The 25,460-nt window shown below is 61.9% G+C and overlaps 2 protein-coding genes across 5 annotated transcripts in view; one reads left to right on the forward strand and one right to left on the reverse strand.

The window, feature by feature from the left end:
* The first annotated feature begins 1,921 nt into the window (after window positions 1-1,921).
* DEGS2 (delta 4-desaturase, sphingolipid 2) lies at window positions 1,922-21,449 on the forward strand. Its single transcript, XM_044229731.1, has 3 exons — window positions 1,922-2,046; window positions 18,930-19,672; window positions 21,259-21,449. The coding sequence occupies exons 1-3, from the start codon at window positions 1,965-1,967 to the stop codon at window positions 21,403-21,405; spliced, it is 972 nt and encodes a 323-aa protein (XP_044085666.1). The 5' UTR covers window positions 1,922-1,964; the 3' UTR covers window positions 21,406-21,449.
* A 2,265-nt stretch (window positions 21,450-23,714) lies between these two features.
* EVL (Enah/Vasp-like) overlaps window positions 23,715-25,460 on the reverse strand; it is a 141,566-nt gene continuing 139,820 nt past the window's right edge. For all 4 annotated transcript variants that reach the window (XM_044229994.1, XM_044229995.1, XM_044229992.1 and 1 more), the window contains one exon: window positions 23,715-24,186. In XM_044229994.1, coding sequence (XP_044085929.1) covers window positions 24,149-24,186 — 38 coding nt within the window. In that variant the 3' untranslated portion in view covers window positions 23,715-24,148. The remainder of the gene's footprint in view (window positions 24,187-25,460) is intronic.

Raw genomic sequence — 25,460 nt, forward strand, 5'->3', positions numbered from 1 at the left:
CAGGAACCCACCTTACAGACAAACATATCTTCTCTGTCATTGCTGGGACTGGGATGTGGCGGGGAGGCAGTCACGTGTCCTGTGATCAAGGCCACCATCTTGAATTCTGTTTCTTGGGTTCAGGCCTGCCTCAGGGACTTGGGAATTTCGTGGTCAGGGCACAGGATTGGGAGTCATGTATGTTGAACTCCTGTTCTACCCTCCTGTCTCTCTAGTATGTCTTTTGACATACTAGACATTTGTCCCCTTTTTGGCCTTAGTTTCCTTATCTGTAAAATGGAGGCACTGGGCTAGTTTCATCTGGACAGTCTGAGTCCTGGGGTCAGTGTGTGAATGAAGTTTTCTGATCCCCATCCTGGGGTGGAGGGAGCTGGCAGGCGAGATGGGATTCCAGAGGGCAGAGCTGAGACAGATCTCACTGACGGCAATGTGGGGGCAGACACAATGCCTCTGGGCTTTTCAAGTTGAAGATCAGGGGCCTCTCCCTGCTTTGCTACCTTATTCTTGTGTGGTTAGGCAAGGCCCTCTTGAGCTCTGAGCCTTGGTTTACTCACCCGTAAAGCACCAGCTGGTGGGAGGGTCCCTTTGGCTGGGTATAGAACAGGTTGCCCTGGGGAGCAGTGAGTTCTGTTTTCGAGGCCGTGCAGGCTGGGCCAGGGGACCCCGTTGGGTGCTTCAAGGGCTGGTGGCAATGCTAGGCTCTGAGGGTCTTTCTGTTGGACTGGGAATCCAGCCTCCTGCCAGTCCATTTCCCTACACCTGAGCCACCACCTGATGGTCACACACAGTTGCTTTCCTCTCCCGCTAGGGTGGGACAGCATCTGGCCTGGGGCTAAGGGAGGCCTGCCAAGTGTACCACACCCCTGGGCCACGGACTTCAGGAGGCTGGAGGAAAACTCACCCTTATTACCTCCCTGTCCAGACTGACTACCGGGCCAGTCTGCTACCCAGGCATCTCCCAGCACAGGCCAGGCTCTCCAGGGTCTAGAAAGGTGAACTGTCCACACTCTCCAAAGCTCCGGAGGGGTGAGAGGAATCCCTGAAAAGGTGAAAATGAGGAGCCCTGTGCCCCCACTCCTGGACTCTTATTATTTAAAAAATGTCAGGGTTCTTCTAAGCTTCTGAGCCTTTGGCATCTGCTGTTCCCTCCTCCACCAGTGCCCTTCCCTTGTCTAGCTGCTGACTCCTACTCATCCTTCAAAGCCCAGTGCAAAAGACTCCCGTGCTGGATCCTGGCTACACCTCCCTGTGTCAGGGCACGTCTCACACTGAGTCATAATAAGCCTTTTCCGTGTCCCCGTGTCCCTCGAGTTTCCTGAAGGTAGGGGTGGGGCTGACTCTCCTCCCTCAGGTTGCCACAGACCCATCATCTACCCACTGCGTTGCGTGGGAGGGCCGGGTAGGGGACAGGCAGGGGAAGGCAGCATTGTCGCCGTGGTGAATCTCTCCTAGCACCTCCCGTTTACAGGCACTGTCACAGGCGTTTAATCTGTAGCCTCCTGGCCCCAGTCCCCACCCCAGGTGGGCGCTAACCCGACTCGTCCCTCAGGCAGGGGCAGCGGGCGCGCCCGTGCGTTTGGGCCGCGGGGAGAACCGGCGCTCCGACGACCGGCCGCGGGCGAGCCAGGCGGAGTGGGGGGCAACGAGCGCACCGGGCCGTCCCCGCACGACCTGGGGCCCGGGGACTCCCGCGGGCGGCGCGCTAAGAGTCCCACGTCCAGCCGACGCGACCGAGGCTGGGGAGCCGCCGCCGCCCGCCCCAGATCTGGGCCGCGCCGCAGCCCCGCGGGCCCCGCCTCCTCGCTCCTACCCGGGCGCACCTGGCCCCGCCCCGCGAGAGCCCCCGCCCCCACCCCCGCCCCCGCCCCGAGCCGCACTCGGGTCCCCGCGGCGCGCGGCGGGGCAGACGGGAGGAGCGGAGCCGAGTGGTGCGACGCGCTGCGAGCCGCGCTCCCGGCCGCAGCATGGGCAACCGCGCGGGCCGCACCGACTTCGAGTGGGTCTACACCGACCAGCCGCACACGCAGCGCCGCAAAGAGATGCTCGGTGAGCGCGGCCCGGCCCCTGCGCGGGTGGGGCAGACCCGCGGGGCGGTCGGGAGGCGCGGGCCAGTCCGAGCACCGCGGTCCCTGTGGCGCCGGCCCGGATCTCCAGCGGGCACTCCTAGCCCCTGCTTCGGGGAGGGTGGGAGCGCCACTTCCCCCTCCGCCCACGGGTCCTCGGCCCGGGTCCCCGAGGGTCCCCCTGCCCGGGTTGGAACCTGCTGTCGCGTCTTGGGCTGCGTCCTGGAGTCCACGATCCGAGGACCCCAGCCCGGATCCGCGCGCCTGCGGAGCGCGCCTCAGCCGCAGGGTCCCCGTGGTGGGCCTCGAGCTGGTCGTGGGGCGGGGACCGGGCGGGACAAGGGTCCGTTCCCGGGGACCGTCCGTGTACGGGCTGCGCCGTCCTGCCCGCGAAGGTAGAGCCCGCTGAGCTCAGCCGGGTCCCGGGGTTAGGGCGCGACGAGCGCCTGGAAGGAAGCAAGCGCGCAACGAGAGAGACGACTTAAGAAAAAAAGAATCTGCCCCCAAATGCCTTTTGTCTCTTCAAACGTGTATTTTACAGCTTAGTACGTGGTGGCCGTTCCTCTGGTCATTTAGTGTCCTCCAAAGTCGTTTTTCCCAACGTAGTTGTGGTCAGTCAAGCCAGGGGCTTCTTTGAGAGTGGGGACGTACAGTGTCCTTGCTGGGGACTACGGGGAACTGGGCTCTCGACTTCGCGGGTTTTTTGTTTCTTTAAAATACCATTTGGGAGAGGCAGAGGCAGACAGGGAGAAACAGACTCTCCACTGAGCAGGGAGTCTGATGTGGGGCTTGAGCCCAGGACCTCAGGATCATGACCCCCGCTGAAGGCAGACGCCCGGCATCTGAGCCACCCAGGGACCCCCTCCAGCCTGGTTTTCACTAGATGCCACCAAACCGTCCCCACAGTCCCCAGGGTGTGCAGCAGCCTGGACAGGCTACTCTCCCTCCCCAGAAATGGCGGGGCCGTGGCTTCCACAACTCCCTCACCTACACCTGGGGTTGGCAAAGCTTTTCATCCGATTGACTAGGCGACATGTGCTATTTTATTATGTTTAATTTGCAGTTTGGGGAATGATTGTTTCCAAAGTTTAATTGGCCACTTAGATTTTTTTTCTTTGTTCTCTTGGGTTGGTCTCTCACTTGTTGGTTAGAGTTCTCCATACAGCAGGATTTAACTCTTTCCTTACATGTTGCATGTATTTTCTCCCTTTTGCTTTCACAGCAGCTTAGATTTTCATTCTTTTTTCTTTTTTTTTTTTAAACTGCATTCAAATGGGTTGGCTCCCCCTCCCCCCACCGGCCTTTTACGATTTTACTTATTTGAGGGCGAGAGAGCACAAGCAGGGCAAGGGGTAGAGGGAGAGAGGGAGAAGCAGGCTCCCCGCTGAGCAGGGAGCATGATTGTGGGGCTCTATCCCGGACCCCTGGGATCATGACCTGAGCTGAAGGCAGCCCCTTAAGATTGGCTTTTTTTCTTTTCTTTCTTTTTTTTTTTTTTAAGATTTTATTTATTTACTCGACAGAGAGAAATCACAAGTAGACGGAGAGGCAGGCAGAGAGAGGGAAGCAGGCTCCCTGCTGAGCAGAGAGCCCGATGCGGGACTCGATCCCAGGACCCTGAGATCATGACCTGAGCCAAAGGCAGCGGCTTAACCCACTGAGCCACCCAGGCGCCCCTGGCTTTTTTTCTTTATAGAGTTTTCTCTTTGGTGTCCCGCCCCACTCCAAGACGATGCGATACCTATCCTGTTACTTCTAAGGCTTTCAGACCCCAGATACGCAGCTTAGTTAGTGCGGGGCTGTTGTGGCTTACCCGGGCTGGTGTCCCTGGCTGGGTGGGTGACTTTCGTGGTTTCCTGCTGGGAGGTGGGCAGGAACCCGGCACTACTGCGGTCTGATCTGTGGAGCGTCCTCTCTACACCCGCACTCCCGGGGTTATCGGTGATCACCCGGTCCTGCCCCTCCCTAGAGGGCAGGTGTGTTGGCCACACCCTGCTGCCAAGGCCAGGCTCCATTTCCTTCTCCTCCCCTCCCCCTGACTTGCCCCTACCTCCTTAACAACTCGCTGGGCACCTGGCCCCGGGTGGAGAAGGCCTTACCCTGGCTTGCAGAGCTACCTGGAGGAGGGGTCCAGACCTTCTGGGCTGCGGACTCAACTGTTCTGAATCTGCAGAATGGGCACAGTCATCGCGTTTGGCAGAGAGGGTGTGACATTTAAAGGAGACCTGGGATGTTAAGAGGTGCCCAGTGTGCTACTCGGCACTCCTGGACATAGAGAAAAGGGTCTCTGAAGAGAGAAACCATGGGCCCTGAAATGGGGGAAGCTTCTGGCCAGGGCAGCAGGGAAGCCTGGAGGACTTGGAGGAGAGGAGGTGATGGGGGCCAGGGAACGGACAGCACCAGGTCTCTAGGGCTGACCCTCCAGGGCAATTTAGCTCATTCCCATTTCCACTGGGGGCTGGGGATTCCTCCAGTTCCATCTGTTTTTGGACTTGTGAACTTGGCATTAATGAGCCATTTACCGTCCCTCACCAGCATTTGACAGCTCCTGTCCTGCCTAGGTGTCCGTCTGTCCTTCGTTCCTCTGCCCCACTGGCTCTGTTTGTTTCCTTTTTTAAAAAAATATTTGTTTATTTGACAGAGGGAGAGATCACAAGTAGGCAGAGAGGCAGTCAGAGAAGAGGAAGCAGGCTCCCCGCTGAGCAGAGAGCCCAGTGAGGGACTTGATCCCAGGACTCTGGGATCATGACCCGAGCTGAAGGCAGAGGCTTAACCCACTGAGCCACCCAGGCGCCCCATGTTTGTTTGTTTCATTGAAGCGTGGTTGACATTCGCCATTATGTATGTTTCCGGGCGCGGTACAGAGTTAGTGCAGTTGTGTGGGCTCTAGTCTCCCTGCTGCACTGGACGTACCCATCCCTCCCTCACCCGTAACTGTTCATTTAGACTCCGGTCCCCTTCGCCTCTCCCTCTGGACCCCTCCGGCTCTGGCAAACACCAGTCTGGGTTGGTTTTGTCTTTGGAGTCTGGGTGTGGTTCGGTTTTGTCTTCAGAGGGCGTGTGTAAGTGGATCGTGCGGTATTTGTGTTGGTCTGACTTCTTCCGTGAGGGTCCCTCCGTGGTGTTGCAGACTCCCTCCCTTCCGCTTGGGGAGAGCCCTTGTCTTCATCCCTTCATCTGTTGCTGGACGCTCCGGCTGCGTCCGGGTCTCGCCTCTCGTACACAATGGGGCAGCGAACGGAGTTGGGGGCGTGTATGTTTTCAAATTTGTGTTTTTGTTTTCTGTGGTTGAATACCGAGCCCAGAACTGCCGCACCGTGGTGGGGTAGTTTCTAGTTTAATTTCTTGAGGAAACTCCAACCTTTTCCAGAGCGGCTGCCTCCGTTTGCATTCCCACCGACAGCGCACGAGGGTTCCCCTCTCCCCACATCCTGGCCAACACCTGTTCTTACGTTGTGGGTTTTGGCCGTTCTGACAGGTGTCAGGTGCGACTGCTGGTCATTTCCATCTGCATGTCCCTGAGGATAAGAGGTGCTGAGCATCTTTCCGTGTGTCTGTTGGTCATTTGTGTGTCTTCCATGGAAAAATGTCTATTCAAGTTTCTAATCAAATTTCTCTTGGTTTGCTGTTGAGGTGTAGGAGTTCTTCATGTGCTCTGGGTATCATCTCCTTATTGGGGACGTGATTTGTAGGTCTCTGCTCCCATTCCGGGGCCTGCCTTTTTGTGCTGATGGTCACTTTCACGGTGCAAAAGTGTTTACTTTGATGCAGTCTCCCTTTGTTTGGTTTTCACATATGCTGCCTTTACTTCCGGTGTGGAAGTCAAAGAAATCACTGCCAAGACTGATGTCAGGGAGCTTGTTGACTAAAGTTTTTGGGTTTCCCGTCTTGCATACAAGTCTCTGATCCATTTTGAGTTGATTTCGCGCGTGCTGGAAGAAGGCGGTCCGGGTGTGTCTGTGGTGCGTGTACTGTGCAGTTTCCCCAACAGCACCTGCGAAGAGCCTGTCTGACCGTTGCATGTTCCTGTCGCCTCCGTTGGCACATCCTCGGGACCACATGCATGTTGGTTTTGGGCTCTCTGTTCTGTTGCATTGATCTGTGTGTTTAGTTTTAACGCTAACTTAACTGTTTTGATCACTTAAGCTTTGTAGTATAGTCAGAAATTCAGGAGCACCATACCTCGGACGACTTCTTTGTTCTTAAGGTTGCTTTGGCTGTTTGTGGTCTTCTGAGGGTCCTAGCCGTTTTAGAATTATTTGTTCTAGTTCTGTGAGAAATGCCATTGACATTTTTTTTTTTAAAGATTTTATTTATTTATTTGACAGAGGGAGATTACAAGTAGGCAGAGAGGCAGAGAGAGAGGAGGAAGCAGGCTCCCTGCTGAGCAGAGAGCCCGACGCGGGACTCGATCCAGGACCCTGAGATCATGACCTGAGCCAAAGGCAGCGGCTTAACCCACTGAGCCACCCAGGTGCCCCATGCCATTGACATTTTGTTACGGCTCTCTCTCCCATTGCCTGCAGGAAGACCCCTGCCTTGGCTGTCCTCCTGACCTTGGGCCTCTGCTGGGTGAAGGCACTCCTCTGGGGTCTCCCTCATGGCTCCCCAATTCCTCAAGGTTCTTAATCTCTGAGGGGCAGTAATTTTGGGGGGGGGTGGGCGTCTAGAGCATTGCTGTGAGCTCCTGCTGGCAGCTCAACACTCCTCACTCTTTTGAGCCTTGTGACCCTGGGCAGGTCAGTCATCAGAGGAGCAGACAGAGGCTTGGTTGAGTTAAAAGGGCTATTATTCCTTTCAGAGTTGTGCACATTAAATGAGGTAGTGTTAAGTACTTAGCCTTGCACGCAATGAATGTTACAGGGTAGCTCCGATGATAATTACCACCTCTGCAGACAGGCCCAAGCTCTCCCCAAGGACGGGGAGTACCTTCCACTTCTCAACCCCGGCTGCTCGCGCCGCGCCCAGCCTGGGAGAAATTCTGCGAGTAGCCAAGTAGCCGTTAGTACGTCTTTAGGGAAGGGGCAGTGGAGTGGGGTGGGGATCAGAGAGGGGAAGGGGCTTGGTTGGGGCCACCTGGTTCCGAGGCAGCCGGGGCCAGGCTGGTGTGCAGTGAACTTGCTTTAGGGCTCTAGCCCCCCCCCCCCCGGGGCCTAATGTGGGAGGGAGTCAGAACCCAAGGGCACCCGCTCCGGCGGGCCTGGGGGACCCGCAGAACCAAAGTCCATCTCCAGCCCCGGCCTTCATGGGGACAGGCTCCCCAGGGCACAGTGCCCTGAGTAAATGGAGGCCCTCGCCGCCCCTAAGAGCCACACCTCTCAGGCCACTGGCTGAGCCTCCCTGTACTTTGAAGGCAGGAACAGAGCCAGCAGGACTGGGATCCCTTGGCCGACCGGAGGCCAAGCCGGGCGGGCAGTGGAAAGAAGCAGGCTTTGAGTTTGTCTTTAAAAACAAGTAGCTTTGTGATTTTTTTTCCCTTACGAAAACAGGGCCCAGGCTTAGTAAAACAAAACAAAACCAAACACACACAAATTCAAATAATCAAAGGAAAACAAAAGAGGAAACAAGGAAGTCGGACTCTTGGCAATTGTAGGGTTATTTGGGTAGGAAAGGCCCCTGCTGCGGCTTTTTCAAGGACAGCGGGAAAATCCAGAACTGAACCGGGCTGAAGCCCTCGGGGGAATTCACGACTGCTCCCCACCCTACCACGGGGCTCCTTTCTCTCCCTGCCCCTGCCCCTGCCCCCGGTGGCATCTGGGCCGCCTCCCCGTCAGGGGGGCTTGCGTACACCCAACTCTGAGATTCCAAGGAAGAGAGAGAGCTCGCTCCCTCCCCGGTGCCCCTGGAGCCTCCGACCCGGCTGGAGCTGTGGGTGGTGTGGCTGGGCAGGGGGCAGGGGGCTGTGATGGGCAGGCCCCCCAGCACCACACAGTCAGGGCTGTTCAGTGGGAGAGGAATGGCTCTCCAAGAAAAGGGAGGTGAGCTGTCACCCTAAGTGGTGTGGGCAGCGGGAGCGGCAGGCAGGGTACAGGGACACAGAGCGGTGCAGCCTGTTGGTGACCACTCAGGGCTGACCCCTGCCTCCTCCTTGGCCTGGGGACATCCTCCCCTGAAATCGTCCAAGGGCTTGGCTTCCCTTTCTGAAGAAACCACCTCTGTCCTGGCCTGTGGGGCAGCCCAACTCTGGCCTTTGCCCTTTCTCTTGACTTGTTCTCTGACTTCCGTGGAACGCATCCCATCTGCCCATTTCCCTTACGGCTTTTGCAAATGCTGTTCCTCTGCTTGAATTCTTTTCCCCCTGTTCTTCATGAACCAAACTCATACATGTCCCTCAGGTCTCAGCCTAAATGTCCTTTACTCAGAAACACTACACTACACTACACACACACACACACACACACACACACACTCTACACACACCTAGTATTATGCTGCTGCTCTCTGGAGGGAACAAAAAACTACACACAGATAGACACACACAGACACACAAACACAGACACACACACATAGACACACACAGTATTATGCTGGTACTCTCTGGAGGAAACCAAAAACTACACACAGACACACACAGACACACACACACATGGTGTTATTACGCTGGTACTCTCTGGGGGGAACAAAAAGCTCCTGATTTGCAAATTGGCACTTGGCAGTTTCTGCACATACTTCTCTCGTGGCCGATTTCCAGCTGGCAGCGTGCGGTGCGGGCAGGGATTTGCAAAGGGAGGATTGCCGTGTGGTGACCTGCACGGCTCCCCTCTCCTCCGGGCACCTGCCCCACTGTCCTCCCTCACCCTCCTGCAAGGTGCCTTCACCTCCCAGCCAGGCCTCTTCTGTACTTGCAGACGACTGTGGCCAACAGCTTTCATCCTCCCAGGTTGGAGGCTCCCCATGTCAGGGCGGGCGCAGCTCTACCACGGTTCCCTCGGCCTGGCCCCTTGGCCTGGCCCGCAGGGCTCCCCAGACAGGCCCACGACAGGCGCTTGTGCAGAGGCTGCCAGGAGGTCCCGGGTTCCTCCCTCCGGCGCTGACTGCGACCTGGGACCTGCCACGCTCTGGCTCTTGCCCTCCTGGGCTCACCGCTGTCCCCTCCCCAACCCGGGGAGCTGGGAGACAACCCAGCAGAACCCGCATTTCTAGGTGGGTTGGTGAGGCGAGGACTCTCGGTTGACCTCACTGTCTTCCCCTGGGAACTTCCTTCTCCTGCCCCAGCTCCTTTTTCCACCCGAGCAGTCCTAGTCCTTGTTCCCCGCTGGGTAAGGGTTTGTGCCTGACTTCTTGTGGCCCTGTGCTTGGCACCCGTAATAAGCATCGGGCTCCCCACTGAGCAGAGCACCTGACTGAGCCACCCAGGCGCCCCACCTTTTCTTTTTTCTGTCTGCTTTCCAGACATTGATGCTCCCTGTGGGGTAAGTCACTTGCCCGGGGAGCCGGTCCGGGGGACAGGCAGCCCTCTTGCCATCCTCTTCTGTCCCCACCCCTGGAGAGAGCTACTGTCCCTGCCACGTGATGCACGCACGGCGGCCGTCTCTGGGATCCCAGCCTCTGCACGGCCCTGCATGCCCCGTCCTTCCCGGGCCTACCTTTCCCCTTGTTCCGTTAACATGTACCAGCTTTGATGAGGCCCAGTTTACATACCGTAAATCCCACACGCCGGTGACTTCAATGGAGTTGCATAATCCAGTCAGGGAGTATTGTCCTCACCTGCCGGGTCCCTTGTGAACACGTGCCGTTGCCCCCCAGGTTTTCAAACCGGTCCTTGGGCTCTGATGTTAGATGCATTAGGGGTGTGTGTGTGTGTGTGTGTGTGTGTTTGTGTCCCTCTCCCGGGATGTGCAGTGAGAGCCGCACCCCACCCCCAGCAGCCGGGGAACCCCTCCCATTTCGCTGCCAGAGACTTTCAGCAAATGTTTGTTACTGCCTGCGTGGCTCAGTGGGTTAAGCTGCTGCCTTCGGCTCAGGCCCTGAGCTCAGGGTCCTGGGATCGAGTCCCGCATCGGGCTCTCTGCTCAGCAGGGAGCCTGCTTCCCTCTCTCTCTCTCTCTCTGCCTGCCTCTCTGCCTACTTGTGATCTCTGTCAAAAAAAAAAAACAAAACAGATTTAGTGAGAGGCACGTGAGGGGGGGCACGGTGGCTCCTGAAGGCACTTCGGGCCACTTTCACACATTCTGTGTGCAACCAGGTCCCCAGGGTGCCTCCCGCACTGATCATCGGTGTTGGGCTTGGCTCCTCCTGGCTCCATACAGGAGCTGGGGCGCGGCTGCAGGGAAGCCCTTGAGGAAGGAGGGGATTGAGAGAGCTTCAGGTGCCTTCTTGGGAGAGTTGCCATGTGACTCCATAGCCCGTGGGGGTTGGGAGGGACAGAGCTGGAGCCCCCGGCTGGGAAGCAGGTGGTCAGCAGTGAGCTGCTGTGTGCCATGGAATGTTCTAGACTTGGGAATACTTAGGTGATGAGTAGCAATGAGTAGCAATGACAGGGACCTCCCCTATAGTCCTTGGGACTGTCACACCATGGCACGTGGCCTCTTTGGGGAGGTGGTAGGAGTGTGTGGTCCAGTGGTGGCAGGCCTGGGCGCAGGGATGGGTCCAGAGTGTTGGCGGGAAGAAGGCCCTTGTGTTCCTGGGGCCCCTGCCAGAGTCCAGAGGTCAGCAGGGGGCAGGTGGGAGGCCTGCATCGGGGAGGAAGACCTGGAGCCTTGGGACCTCCCTGGCTGCCTCTGGAGGGCAAGGGCCCAGCAGCCTCCCCAGGCACTACCTGCTTCCACCTCCCCTCCCCCTGCGGGCTTTGTCAGGAGAAGTTGGGGGATGAGCCAGTATCTGTGGTGAGGCCTTTCCGATGACTCGTGTGGGGGCCCTCGGGGCCCACCAGGCCCACCCTCCTGCCCTGCTCTCTGGGTCCTGTGAACAAGTCTGTTGTGTGGTGGGTCCTTGGGATGTGTAGAAGTCACCTAGAAGTCACTTTGCTGGTAGCAAGCTGCTTCTCGCCGGTCCGAGCCAGCACCTTCAAGAGGGAGAGTGCGAAGCAGGCCCAGAGAGGGACGGGGGCTGCCCAGGGACCCCCTGCTGTGGGGGTGAGCCGGGCTGCAGGCAGGTCTGACCTGGGACCAGCATTTTCTCTGGCTGTTTTGTCCTGGCGACCACACCTCTTAGCCCCAGGACACAGGTCGCCTGCCGGCCCAGCATCCCTGCAGAGCGCTGTTCCCCCCTTTCTGGGTGGGTGGGGGGCTGGGAGGGCTTTGGAAGTGAGGCACATAGTTTCACCTTGCTGTGGGAACCCCGTCTCCCTGTCTCCCCAGCGGGGAGGGCCCGCTCCCGGGCAGGGTGAATGTTTCAGGTTCCCTGAACCTGCTGGTGTCCCAGCCCTGGCCTGGGCCCCAGCGGGCATCCTGCTGGGGGGGGGGCCTGGAGCTGGGGGTCCCAAGGCCAAGTCTTGGCAGTATGGGCCTCACCCTGCTCTGTGGGACGCTTCCCTGAACTTCCTGGACCTCGGACCCTCCTTTCCGTGTCAGCCCGGCCAGTGCGACTTCTAACAACGGCTGCTGTTCCTGGCCAGGTGCCCAGTTGCCTTGGGCCACGCCCGGGCGGCCGCAGACATTTGCATGGTGCATGGGTCTGTTTGTCTCTGTTCCGGGTGGCCGTCTGTGCTTCCCTCCTGCGTAGCGAGCTCTCGAAGCATGCATGTCCCCGTGCATCCTGCTGTCTCTGAGCCGGGGCCCTGGGTGCGCCCGGCAGGCTGGCCAGGCGTGGGGTTCCAGCTCAGGGCTGGAGGTCCAGCTCGGGGCCAGGGGTCCTCCATGGGGCTGTGGGGGTGGGGTGGGGTATGTGCTTCTGTCCCTCCTCTTTGGGCATCCCCCAGAGAGGATGGAGCCCAGCGCTGTGCGGCCTCAGGGCTTTCCCCCTCTTGTCCTCCTTTCCTGGGCCCCTGGAAGAGGCCCGGGCTCTCCCGCTTTTGTCGGGCCAGCACCCCTTGCCCGTTCCGTGACCCCTGGCCCAGCATCTCTGTCCTGGCTTCCTGACATCCCTTGTCCCCCCAGTTAGACCTCCCGTCCTCCCCACTTCCGCACTCCCCCTCTCCTGCCATCTCGCCCCAGGTTGTACCGACGTGGCTCCCGTTGGGGCCCTCATGACCTTGCTAGGTCCGATGGGGCACCTGTCTTGTCTTCCTGCCCTTGACCGTCTCTGACCCCAGGAGAGACACCTGAAGCCCATGGCTGTAGTCACCCAGTCCCTCCGGTGCCCCGTGACCTCCACCTCTGGTCTGAGTGGCCGGGGGTTCCCGAGCATCTCCTGTGGGACGTCCCCACAGGTCCCCCCGCTCCCCAGGAAGCTCTGGGCTTGAGCAGTTGGGATTCACGGTTGCCCTTGCATGAGGACTGACTTTCTGGCAGGCAGGTCTGGGGTAGCCCCACTCCTAAGACAGGGCCTCCCTGGGGTCCCCACGGAAGGCCCGGGAGGTTCAGTGGGGATGAACTTCCGGAACAAAAGTGAGCTTCACTGGGGAGGAGTCTGGAGCCGAGGACCTAGAAGGAATTCTTGAGTTGTCTTTGGTGCAAAATGGAGGTTTGTTCAATCACGGGGCGGGGTCCGTGGGCAGAAGGAGCTGCCGGCCCAGGCTGGGAGGGCGGCGGATTATACACTATGGGGTTGGGAGAGGGAAGGAAAAGGAGGTTTCAAAAGGACTTTTTTTTTTTTTTTTTCCCAGATTTTATTTATTTGTCAGGGAGAGAGAGTGAGGGAGCACACACAAGCAGGCAGAGGGGCAGGCAGAGGCCGAGAGAGAAGCAGAGTCCCTGCGGAGCAAGGAGCCTGCTGCGGGGCGGATCCCGGGATGCTGGGATCCCGGCCTGAGCCGCTGGAGCCACCCCGGCGTCCCTCAAAAGAACTTACATATGCTAACGACGACCTGCAGATACCGGAGGCCTTGCCCTTGTCGGGGGAAGGTGCTTTTTCCCCTCCAGCGAGGCATTAACATGAAGATGGTCGGGGGAACGTGCGGACGAGTGGGGAGGGTTGCCGGGCGTCTCAGGGAGCCGGGCGGGTCCGGAGTCCGCCGCCCTCCCAGCTCCCTGGGCGCGCAGGCACTTCCGGCCAAGGCCCCGGGGCTCTGCCTTCTCCTTGGCTGCTGGGCTCCTCCCTGCGCTGCGGTCCGGGACGCAGGTGTTTGCTTGGCCCCTTGTAGGATCGCCCTGCGCGGCCTGGAGTCCTGTTTGGACGTCGGCCCCATCTTTTCGGGTCTTCTAGCAGGATGGCTGGGCCCAGTGGCCCTTGTGGCCTGGGGTAGGTCAGAGCAAGCTGGGCCAGGTCAGCCCGGGACTAGCACCCAGGCCCCGAGACAGAAGATGGAGCATGGTTATTCTCGGCTCAGAAAACTGCATCTAGTAGCCGAGAGAAGGCTCGCAGGGCTCAGAGCCCCGTCCCCGCCGCGCCATTGCCCAGGTGGGCAGGCCGGAGTGTTGTCCCTGTCTCCGGTGTGGAGACAAGGCTGGGAGGCAGTGGGGCCACCCGAGTGGGGGCACCTGAGTCTTTGGGGAACTGTTAGGAAAAGGAGGAGGGGGCACGAGGCTCCCTGAAGCTGGCTCCCCACCCGCGGGATTACTGTCTTTGTTGGACAGATGGGGCGCCCGGGGCCCATTGTCCAAAGTCAGAGCCGCTTCTGGGACCACAGGAGTGGCCTGTGTGCTGGCTTCGGTGCCCGAGCTGGGGTCCCACTGCCTCAGAACATGCCAGGCTGCTTTCCTGCCACAGGTGTGGCCTGCCCTGCCCTCCCGCCTCAGGCTTGGCTGCCTTCCAAGGGCATGCATGGGAACCGGCCCGAGAGAGAAGCCGCTGGCCTCCAGCTCCCCGGGCCTCCTAGGTGTGCCTCGGGAGGCCTCAAGGGCCAGGCTCCTGGCTGAGCAGGGGGGAGGCTGGTGCCCGGAGTCCGCCCCGGGTGAGAGGGAGGCTGGTGGAGCCCTGTGGCCCGTGGTCCGCCCTGCCAGCCACCTGTGCACAGGTCGCGGGGGCGCTCTGTGAGCGGTTTCCCTGGCCCTGGGCTGTGGGCGAGCGCGGTCCTGCTGGCTGAGGTGGCCAGCACGTCTCGTCAGCCTGGCCTTCGGGAAGACATTCTTTCTCCCACTGTGATCTCACCCTCCTCGCTGAGGCTGCTGGATTCCCCCCTCCCGGGCCCCCAGCCCCCAAGTCCCCCCCTGCCCCCAAGTGCCTCTCTGCCCAGGCATCCAGGCCTACTCTCTGAAGTGTCCCTCTTCCTCTAACCCCCTTTGGGAGGGGAGCAAGCTGGCATGAGGCCTGACCCTTGAGTCCCCTCCGGGCTCCCAGGCTGGGGTCCTTTTGTCTGTCATCCCACCTGGTGGGATGACCGTGTGCTGGCCCATCCCCCTGGGCGGGGACTGGTGGGCTGCGGGAGGGGGGGGTCTTGGTGTAGGGGGTGCGGGCGGAGCGGGAGTCTCTCCCTGGGCCCTGCGGCGCCGGTGCCAGGACGGACCAGGGCTGGGGTCGGAGGAGTGGACCCTGTGACAGGCCCAGCTGCTCGAGTGCTCGCTGTTAACTCCTGTCTGGTCTAGGTGCCCTCAGTCTCCCCGGGCCCCAGTGACAGGTAACCACAAGTTGGGGGGCATCAGAGAGCACACACATGCTCTCTAACAACTTGGGGTGGCGGAAGCCTGATGTGGGTCTCATCAGGCTGAAGTCACGCGTCCTAGAGCAACGCCCCAGGGAGCTCCGGGGAGGAAGCCCTTTCCAGGCACCTATGCTCCCTAACCCTAACCCTCCTCTTCCTCCACATTCATGATCAGCAGGGGCAATGGGGTCCTTCCCTGTCCCCGGGGGACCCCCTATCCTGCCTGCGCTTGCCCTGGGAGGGAGGGCCCTGGGATGACCTTGGGCCACCTGTAGGGTCCAGGTCACCCTCCTGTTGTTGCAAGGTCAGTGGCTGTTATTGGATGCCCAGTGCAACCTTGTTCTCATGTCGGGGTCTGGAACTTCCTCAGCTTCTGGGATTGGGACACAGATATCTTTGGGGCCACGACTGGCCTCCCTCTCCCCCCACATTGCCAGTGGTCTCTGTCTCTAGCTTGTGAATGGGGTCTCCTGGCTTAAGGTGGCACTGGCCACCCTGAGTCTTACTCTGCGTGCAGGGCGCCAAGCAGCCCTAGAGTCCTTGACCTTCACAGCAGCCAGGTCCCTCCCGCGGCGCAGGCAGGAGGCCAGAGGCTGTGAGCCCAGTGTGGGCGGCACCCCCGGGCAGGGTAAGCTATTCATCAGCCCAGTGTTCTGTCCCCTCTCCGTCCCCGTGCCCCAACGACACAGCTGCTGGCCTCGGTGGGGCTGGTGTCCCCAGCGTGCCCCGGCGGTCACCCTGCAGCCAGGCCACCATTCGTGCCTGCCTGGGCTGGCTAGTTCAGCCCTGCCGGGCCTGATCCATCCGCCCTGCCTGTGGCCCTGCCTGTGGCCCTGCCTGTGGCCCTGCCTGTGACCCCGCCTGTGACCCCGCCCGTGACCCAGCAGGCAGTGCCTGCACAGTCCTGCCACTGAGCTCCCCCACCCTGAGCAGCCATTTTCTCCTAACTGCAGCAAAATCCACAGAACCGGCAGTTTGCTGTGGGAACTGACCACGCCGGCGTGTCTGATTCCGTGGTACTCACGGCGGCGTGTACCGTGGCTGTTTCCACGTCCCGCCTTACGGAGTCGCGCAGACCCATTCCGGCCCCCCCTTCCGCCTTCCCCCTCCGCCCCCTCCTGGCCCCTGCTGACCCCTCGTTTCCTCCCTAGGAACTGCCTGTTGTACCCACCTCACTCGTCCTGGCCCTACAGTTCGTGGCCCAGTGGCTGGCGGCTTTCACTCAGCCTCCTGCGTTCAGGGCTCATCCACGTGCAGTCTGGGTCAGCACTTTCTGCCTTTTTCTTTCTTTCTTTTTTCATTTGACAGAGATCACAAGTAGGCAGAGAAGCAGGCAGAGAGAGAGAGAAGCAGGCTCCCCGCTGAGCAGAGAGCCCGATGCGGGACTTGATCCCAGGACCCCGAGATCATGACCTGAGCCGAAGGCAGAGGCTTAACCCACTGAGCCACCCAGGCGCCCCTTCTTCTTTTTCTTCTTCTTCTTTTTTTTTTTTTTTTTTAAAAAAAAGATTTTATTTACTCATTTGAGACTGAAAGATAGAGAGAGAACATGGGCAGGGGGAGAGGCAGAGGGAGAGAAGAAGAAGCAGGCTTCCCGCCGAATGGGAGCCCGATGCGGGACCCATCCTAGTGGGATCGTGACCTGAACCGAAGGCCAAGGCTTAACGACTGAGCCCCCCCAGGAGCCCCTCTTTGGGTTTTCATTTCCTCCGTGAAATGGTGGGAATGGGGGGCCCCTGGGTAGCTCACTCGCTTAAGTGTCTGCCTTCAGCTCAGGTCGTGATCTGGGGGTCCTGGGATTGAACCCGCGGGGGCTCCCTGCTCAGCAGGGGGCCTGCTTCTCCCTCTCCCTCTGCTGCTTCCCCTGCTTGTGTGCTTGCTCGCTCTCTGTTAAATGAATAAACAAAATCTTAAAAAAAAAAAAAAAGTCTTGGGGGTCTGTGTAGAGGTGAGCTTGCTGGGCCATACGGCAATCCTACATTCTGGTTTTCGAGCAGCTGCCCGTTCGTTGGCCCCACCAGCAGCCCCAGAACGCAGCCTCCGGGCGCTCCCCATCCTTGCGGCCACTGGCCCTTGTCTGGTTTTGACTCGGGCCCTTCTGGGGGGCCGGTCAAGGCGGCGGGACCTCCTGTGGTTTTAGTTTGCGTTTCCCGTGACTGCCCACATGGAGCGGCTCTCTGGGCTCCTTGGCTGGTGTCTGGAGATGGTGGGTGGTTTGTCTTCGCCCCTGAGTTGTAGGAAATCTTTGTGCGCCGCAAACGCACACCCACAGCGAGGATTTGAACCCGCTCGGAATGCTGCCCTCTCCCAGCCGCCTGGGACACCGGGTCCTGTGCTGCTGTTGGGGGCTGAGGTTTGTCACCCGGCCCTGGGCTGGCTTGCGATTTCTGAAGTCCTGCGACTGCGTCTACACTTGCTGCGACCATCCCGGCGGGGCCCAGGCGGTCCGGGGCCCAGCCTCAGGGAGGAGCTCCTGGGATCAAAGGGGCCCGTGGCCTCCTGCCGCTGGGGTGTGGGGGGGCTGGCACTGTCCCCAGCTGGAGGCGACCTCTGTGTGCAGGCGGAGGGCCGCGGCAGGGGGAGCTGCGGGGTTGGGGCAGGGCTCTGGCTCTGTCCACAGTGGGGTTCACAGCCCACCTTGGCCCCTCGAGGGCTGTCCTCAGGGCCGTGGAAATCCCTGCTCCCGTGTCAGAGTCCGCACCGCGGTGTGTGACGAGGCGGAGGCTTGGGGGTGGCGCTAGGAGAGGGGCTGCCTGCGGCGTCCTGTTGGCTTCTGGGCAGAGGGGGACCCCAGCTCCCCGCAGCATCTCCAGCAGATGCTGGCTGTTCCCTGTCACGGAGCCAGGGTCTTTCTGTGGGGACAGACACCCTGTGAAGCACATCACGCCCCTGCCATCACACACCAGGACCCCGAGGCCCAGAGAGGGGGGGAATGGAGCCCGGGGCACACAGCAAGATCGAGGGACCCCAAGAGGGACGTGTGGGGAGGCGGCTCAGGCAGGAGGATTCTGAGCCAGAGTCTCCCTTCTGACTGGAGCAGACTCCCTTTGCTCCCATCGCGTGTTTCTGCTCGCATACTCCGGGGGACAGGCAGCTCATTACTTCTGAAGCAGCCTGTTGCACTGCTGGATGCCTCTCAGAAAGGCCTGTGGTCTGGGAGGAGGGTGGAGGGGCCTGGCTTTGGGGGCTCTGGGCTGCTGAGTGGAGCTGTCACATCCTTCCCTTCCAGGCACAAAGGGGAAGTAACTTCCTGGGTCAGTGGGAGGACAGGGCTGGGCAGGATTTGTCCTGCGCCTGGCTGGTTCTGGGGCCTGTCCGTGGACCAGCCCGGGGAAGGGAGCCTGAGGCTGCCCAGCTGCTCTGTGGGCAGGAGGTATGAAGACACTGGAGACCAGCACTGGCTTTCCCGGGGGTGCCCAGGATACGCCCTGTTGACCTGGGTCTCAGTTTCCATATCCATGCATCAGAGCACTTCTCTGTGTCCCAGGGCCTGGGAACCAGGGCACCGAGCAGACCTGGGTCTGTCACCCTGAGCGGGGGATGACCCCTTGGCCCTGTGCATCTCCACCCCTGGACACAGCACCAGACTCCGTACCCCCTCCCACAGGAAGTTTCTGTCTTGCCCCAGGGGTACCCCCAATCAGGGCCTGGCTGCTTTCCGGCCAGAAGGCCCTCTCCTGCTCCACCCTCCCCCACCATCATTGTCGTTTTCTCTTCTGTAGAACAAACTACAGAAAAGTACAAAAGATTCTGTCATGAGCACCCCCCACCCCAAAATAAATGAATTCAACATTTTATCGTGTTTCAGAACTAAAACACCGCAGCCAGAGCCAGAGCCCTCCATGTCCCTGCCCCTGGCCAGCCCTGTGCCTTCCAAGGTTGCCGGCGCGTCGGGGAGCCCCACGCACCCTGGCCCTCGGGCTGGAAGCCCCTGGCACCGCAGCGCACTGGCCTGCAGCTCTTGGCCGCTGCTTGGATTTTGGGCATCATGGTGCTGTGACTTGTGACAGCTGCTCGCTCTTCCGGCCGGTGACAAAGATACCTTCCCTGCTCTGGGAAGTCTCCCCCGAGCCCCCGCCGGTGTGCCTGGCTCTGCGGCTCCAGGGATCCCCAGACGTCTGCAGGCCCGGGTTTGGAGGGACCCCGTGTCCCTGCCTGGGGCTCAGTGGATGATGGGGGGAGGGAGAGGCCCCGGAGGCCAGCGTGCGGCCCTCACCATGACCTTCTCTCCTCCGTTCTCCCCGCAGCCAAGTACCCGGCCATCAAGGCCCTGATGCGGCCGGACCCCCGGCTCAAGTGGACGGTGCTGGGGCTGGTGCTGCTGCAGCTGCTGGCCTGCCGCCTGGTGCGGGGCCTGGCGTGGCGCTGGCTGTTCTTCTGGGCCTACGCCTTCGGCGGCTGCGTGAACCACTCGCTGACGCTGGCCATCCACGACCTGTCGCACAACGCGGCCTTCGGCTCGGGCCGCGCGGCGCACAACCGCTGGCTGGCCGTCTTCGCCAACCTGCCCGTGGGCGTGCCCTACGCCGCGTCCTTCAAGAAGTACCACGTGGACCACCACCGCTACCTGGGCGGCGACGGGCTGGACGTGGACGTGCCCACGCGCCTGGAGGGCTGGCTCTTCTGCACGCCGGCCCGCAAGCTGCTGTGGCTGGCGCTGCAGCCCTTCTTCTACTCGCTGCGGCCGCTGTGCGTGCACCCCAAGGCCGTGACCCGCATGGAGGTGCTCAACGCCCTGGTGCAGCTGGCCGCCGACGCCGCCCTCTTCGCCCTGTGGGGGCTCAAGCCCGTGGTCTACCTGCTGGCCAGCTCCCTGCTGGGGCTCGGCCTGCACCCCATCTCCGGCCACTTCGTGGCCGAGCACTACATGTTCCTCAAGGGCCACGAGACCTACTCCTACTACGGGCCGCTCAACTGCATCACCTTCAACGTGGGCTACCACGTGGAGCACCACGACTTCCCCAGCATCCCGGGCTGCAACCTGCCCCTGGTGCGTGGCACACGGCGGGGGGCCGCGGGGGGGCCGCGGGGGGCGCTGCCGGGCGCGCACGGGCTGCGGATCGCTGTCTGGCTGCATTCTGGGTCGTGGTTCCTGGGGCGACGCGAGAGGCCCCCAGGATAGTGGGGCCTGGCCGTAGAATGGGGGGGCTTCTGGGAGGGCAGGGGCTCGTGGGGGAATGAAAACCTGTTTGAACCCAGGCTGGACGCCGTCGGCCAGCCCGTTGTCCTCTCTTTTCCGCGTCCGCTGCCCCTTCCTTCCGGCAGGGTGGCCTGGCTGTACCGCATTCCGGGCTCCCACCACCCCTGTCCCTGCTCATTTCTGGTCCCTGCCCTGTGACTGTGCAGGGCCCCTTCGTGGCATAGAGAGGACAGGGTGGGCCTGGCACTCCATGGACCCCAGGACTGGGCCTGAGCTGGAGCCCCCCCAGGTTTGGGGAGTTTCTGGAGGAGAGAGAGGGAGGAAGAGGAGGAGGAGCTCTGGCTGGGGGCCGCTGGGCTGGTGGGTTAGAAAGAGCGGGGGTGACCCGAGACCCGGGGTGGCCGGAGGCTCCGGTGGGGAGGGGTCAGAGCGCCGGAGTCCGTGCGTGCTTGCCCGGTGTGCACGTGTTCCAGGGGCGTGAGCGCTGTCCGGGTGTGCGCGCCTGTGTGCAGGTGCTGGCATGTGTGTCTGAGTGGACCGCAGTGGCACACGTACGTGTGTGTGTGTGTGTGTGTGTGCGCGCTGTGCGAGCGCCTGTCCGGGCTATGGGACTCAGGAGTCCGACCTGGCTGTGCGGCCCCCTGCCCTCCTCGCGTCCCCTGCATCTCCTGCCGAAGCTCCTGTGGTCCTGCTGTGTGCTGGGCGCTGCCTCAGCCTCCCCCCAGGCCCGTGCAGGGGGCGTCCTTGTTTCCTGTTGTGCACATTTCACAGACCAGGCAGAAGCTCAGGCTGGACGGCCCTGCCTCGGGAAGTAGCAGAGCCGGAATCTGGACCCCAGGTGGTCACGGAAGCTGTGAGCCTTTCTTTGCTTCCCTCAGGCAAAGTCAGGGTTCCCTGCTCATGCTTCAAGTAGGTCGTCTGGTCTCCTGCTCCCTGATCTTCCCCTCTAAAGCAGGCCGTGAGCCCTTGGTGCGTTCTCCCGGGGGGAGTGAAGAGCGGTGGGGGTGCCCGTGCAGGCACTGAGGCTGGGAGTGCTTCCTGGAGGAGGCGGGCTAAGGGTGGGGGCAGAGGGGGCAGGAGGGGGCAGGGGGGACGCTGGGCGGAGGAGTGTGGCCAGGACTGTGGCTCAGCAGAATTCAAGCCAGGCCGGGGCTGCTTGGGGGCAAGGAAGCCGGGCCCACCTGGAGCTCCTGGATCAGAAACTCGGCGCGGGCTGCAGAGAGGGGAGGGCAGGGGCTCCGAGTCTGCTGTGTCCCAGGCCGGCGGCACCCCGCGCCGGGCAGCACTGAGCTGCCTGGCTCTGCTGGACATGGGTCCCCTGGGAGGCCGTCCCTGCGTGTGAGTGTGTGTGCGTGCAGCTTGTGTGTTCACGCGCGTGTGTGCGGCCGGGAGGCATGCCGTGGCCCCAGCCTCTGACCCCGCTCGCCCTCCTGCAGGTGCGGAAGATCGCCCCGGAGTACTACGACCACCTGCCGCAGCACCACTCGTGGGTGAAGGTGCTCTGGGATTTTGTGTTCGAGGATGCCCTGGGGCCCTACGCCCGGGTGAAGCGGGTGTGCAAGCTGGCTGAGGACCGTCTGTGAGATGTGCTGGTGGCCGCCCCCCCCCCCGCCCCCTCGCTCCCCTGCCGAGGACCTGACTCTCCCTGCCCTCCCCCCCCAAGCCTGGCGCCCAGAACTGGTTTGGCTGCATTTGGTTCCCACGTCCTGGCTGTGCTCTGTGTCCCAGAGCCCGAGACCACGTCTGGCCACAGCGGGCACAGACTGCAGCCTGGGGAGCTCCCCACCCCCGGCCAGGCACCCCCCTTCTGGGCCTCAGGGAGAGCGGCCTGGCCCTGCCCTGGGTGCTCCGGGCCGCGGTCTCTCTGGGGCCGCTTTCTCGGGGGTTTCCGGGCCCCACATTGATTCAGTGTTGGTTTCCACACCCGCACACGGGCGTCCCAGCAGCGGGCAAGGGCCCAGCCTGGCCTCAGAAGGGACCGGCCCAGCCCAGCAGGCCGCCTTCCCCGCCAGCCCAGGCCGCAGTCCCTCTGTTCCCCCCACTCTGTGTGCTTAGGCAACATCCTCGGTGGGGGTGGGGGTGGGGGTGGTCCCTTGCCGGCTGGCCCCTGCATGCCCTGGGGTGTCCCATCGTCCTCTGTCTGTCCTCTGTGTCTTCGTAGACTGTAAAGTGCCGGGTCCCAAGTCCCGGGGGCTCTGAAGCCCTCGGTGTGCAGCTTCCCCTGCTGTTCAGCCTGAGTGCTAAGGCCGCCGCCACCTCTCAGCCACGCCCCTGCCCCCACTCCACCGAGGCCTTGGCCTGAGGGGAGCCCTCTCTGAGCCCCTGAGGGTGGTCTCTCCCTGACCAGCTTTCCCAGAAGAGCTCATTAGGAGCGGGTGCCGCAGGCTGGATGGACGGAGGGTGGACGGGTGGCCGGACAGACGGGACTGGCTGAGGGACCTGCAGCTCCGGGGGCAGTGGGCTGATGTCCTTGGTAATGACCCTGTCCGCACTGGTGGGGGCATGGCTGAAACCTGGGGGGCTGTGAGGGGTGGTGTGGGGTAGTGTGGGGTAGGGTGGGGTCCTGGTCTCCTAGAGGCTGGCAGGCAGGCAGCAGGACGGGTGCCTGGGGCCCCCGGAGAGGCGTGGCCCCTGAGGCTGGGGGACAGAGGACCACCCCCTGGGCCGGTGCATTGGGGCTGAGGTAGCTGACCCAGGAGAGGGAGGGCAGGAGGAAGGCAAGTTGCTGCTGCCCGGAGGCCGGGGGTGGGGGGGCGGGGGTGTGGTGAGGGGTGTGGGGTGGGTGGGTGCTGGGGATGCCAGATACACATCCACGCCCACCCCATCCCCCAGACGTTGAGATGGCCCGGGAAGAGGCGCAGGCCCCAGCGCCTGCTGTGTGAGGCACGCGCAGCGTGGCTGGAGTGTTTAGCGTGGGTGGACCGGCGGTCTCTCCCCATGCAGACAGGTGGGCCTGAGTCGGGGGACCCAGGAGCACAGCTCCTGCTGCAGGGCTGTGCTGGGGAGGAGGCTCCCCGGGGAGCTGGGTGAGCTCAGTCATGACCTGCCAGCTCCCCCCACCCCGCCCCTAGAGGTCAGGATTCCTGGGCTTTGGTGGGGAGTCTGATGGCCTGGGTTAGAGTTTCTGCTGGACGGGGTGGGGGTGGGGCAGCCACTCTGAGAGGAGGCCCGGCCGCTCACCCCCACAGGCAGAGCTGTCCTACTTCGGTCTTCCAGATTGTTTGGAGTACTCCATCCGTTGGGGTGTCCAGAAAACAGCAGTCCCGCCATCAGACTGGGGTCCCCAGCCTCATCCCCCTCTCCCTGAGGAGCCCCCCCACCCCGCCGCCCCAGGACAGCTGGGCAAACTGCTGTGTCCCTGGGGCCAGGAGATGGTACCTGCAGGCCTGCCCGCTGGCTGGGCCCCTCTTCCTCCTCATCCCGGGGCAGATGCTCTTGGCTTCCAAAGGGGCGCACACTGAGGAGTGCTGGGCTGTGCATTCAGTGGGAGCTGGGGGCAGAGGGCAGGGCCTTGGTCCTTCCTGGAAGACGCAGCCTGTCACTTCCTGCGGGTTTGCTAAGCCCAGGCCGCCACTGCCGCCCCGTGCTCAGAGGGGAGCGGGCGCTTCCAGGCTGCAGGTGTGGGCTGCGCTCAGGCCCATCTCGGGGGTGGGGGCCGGGGGGGAGTGCGGTGGTTGTGGCCGTGGCCAGGAGCCCTGGCTGGAAGCCGAGCGGCCCCCCCTCTTGCTCCCCTCTTCCCCCGTCTGCTTCCAGCCCAGCTGCCCACCAAGGTGGCCGCTTCGTTCTCGCGGCTCCGGGCCACGATGTTGGTGGGCCGTTACCCAGAGGGGTATCCTCGGCCCCCCTCGGAGTGGCCCAGAGCTGGCGCGACAGACTGAGCCGGAGCCGGGGGTGTGGACAGAAAGCGTTTATTACCACGTGGATACAGACACCGCGGTGCGTGGACGGACGTGACCACCACGACGCTGGGGACCGCTTGCCCCTGCCAGCCAAGCTGCTAAGAGCATCACCTAGGAGAAAACTCGGAAACCGTCTAACGAAGCGCGTGATCTGGGGAGTCCTCTATAAACCAAAAGAAATGTACACTTCAATAGGCAAATATAAAATACAAAAAAGGCGAGTAGACCTGGTGTTCTGTGTCAGGTAGAATCTAAAAAAATCCAGAAATTGAACTTGTTTCCTCATTTTAATATTTTATCACAGGTTAAGACGTTTGAACGGAGCACGTCCCGGCTTCAGTGCGTGCGCGTGTGCTGCAGGCCTGGGGCCGGCCGGGCTCCTCGCTGTCCCCCGCCGGCAGTGGGCCTGTGGTCTCGGGCGGTGGCCCTAGGAGGTGCTGATCCCGCTCAGCTCCTGCCGGATGGCTGGGGGACAGGACAGGGCGGCTCAGGGCGGTGGGGACAAGGCCTGCCTGCTGTCTGCCCTGCTCAGTCCTCTGAGAGCCTGAGCTGGGCTCCCAGAGGGCACGAGACAGAGCCTTAAAGCCTCTGGCTTTTCTCCCCGGCTTCCTCCTGTCCCCACCCCTCATGGCTGTCCCCAGATTGGGGCCTGGAGCTGCAATAGCAGAGTGCTGGGTGCTTCGCTGCCAGAAGGGCTTCCAAGAAGCACCACGTTGCTTGCGTTTTCCCACAGGCCCATCGGCCACAGGCAGGACCCATCCCGAGGTCACTTCTGCCTGGGGCTGGGCCCCTCCTGCCTCCCGCAGACCCAGACCCGCGCATGGGCCCCCCGGCCCGTTTCCCCACTGCCTCCCAGTGTCTCCATCCCTGCACACAGGCTGGCGGTGCACTCACGGTGCTCACCGGCTCTGGCCCTGGGGCCAGCTGGCCGGCCCTTCCCCGGTGGGGCCCCCAGCAATAAAGCGGAGTTAATGGTTGGCCTGTGTCTCCGCTCTGGCTCGGGGCCTGGCCTTGCTCTTCATTCATTAACTCCCTTATCTGCCTGGCCCAGGCCCGTGGGGGGCGTGGACGGACAAACAGGAATCGAGGGCGCTCTGCTAGGACAAGGACAGGGCATGGCCCGGTCCTAGCTCTGGGCCGCGGTTCCGGGCTGCCTGCTCCATAGTGAGCCCCCACCCTGGGGGCCGCCTCTGTCTTCACAGCACCCACCCTTTTAGTTCATGGAGCCCTCTCTGGCCCACGTACCCCGCTGTTGCCATGGGGGCCAGGCCCAGCCTCTGGTGGCGAAGGGAGGCAGGGTGGGCCGGTCTGCGACTCCCTAAATGCCTCCTTTTCCTCTGGCTCCAGACCTGAGCCAGCTGTCTCAAAGGCTCCGGCAGGAACCGGAAGAACGAATGTGATCAGGGCCGTGACCCCTGCAGCCAGAGGCTCTTGGTTCGGGATAGCACATGCCTGGCCCCCAGCACGGGGCCTAGCCAGCTGGAGACTGCATCAGACCCACAGCCAGTGCTGTCGCTTCTTGGTCCCGCAACAACCCCCACCCCTGACCCCCGAGGGGAGGCAGCTGCCGCCTTAGCCCAAACCTGGTGATCAAAGGCAGCAGTCCGAGTGCACAGACAGGGAGACAGACGAGGGACATGACTGTTAGGTGGCTTCCACAGTCTCGCGCTGGAAAGCATTTTCGGACCCCTCTCCCCTTGCACACATTCACACGTTTACCCCAGGCAGGAAGCTGGTTG

The sequence above is a fragment of the Neovison vison genome, chromosome 13, assembly GCF_020171115.1.
Source record: "Neovison vison isolate M4711 chromosome 13, ASM_NN_V1, whole genome shotgun sequence".
In the NCBI taxonomy this organism is placed as follows: Eukaryota; Metazoa; Chordata; class Mammalia; order Carnivora; family Mustelidae; genus Neogale; species Neogale vison.

Bases quoted from the DNA above. Each gene is read 5' to 3' on its own strand.
- DEGS2 (XM_044229731.1), top strand. From the start codon at position 1,965: ATGGGCAACCGCGCGGGCCGCACCGACTTCGAGTGGGTCTACACCGAC. The intron at 2,047-18,929 runs GTGAGCGCGGCC...TTCTCCCCGCAG, and splicing joins GCGCCGCAAAGAGATGCTCG to CCAAGTACCCGGCCATCAAG. The intron at 19,673-21,258 runs GTGCGTGGCACA...GCCCTCCTGCAG, and splicing joins CGGGCTGCAACCTGCCCCTG to GTGCGGAAGATCGCCCCGGA.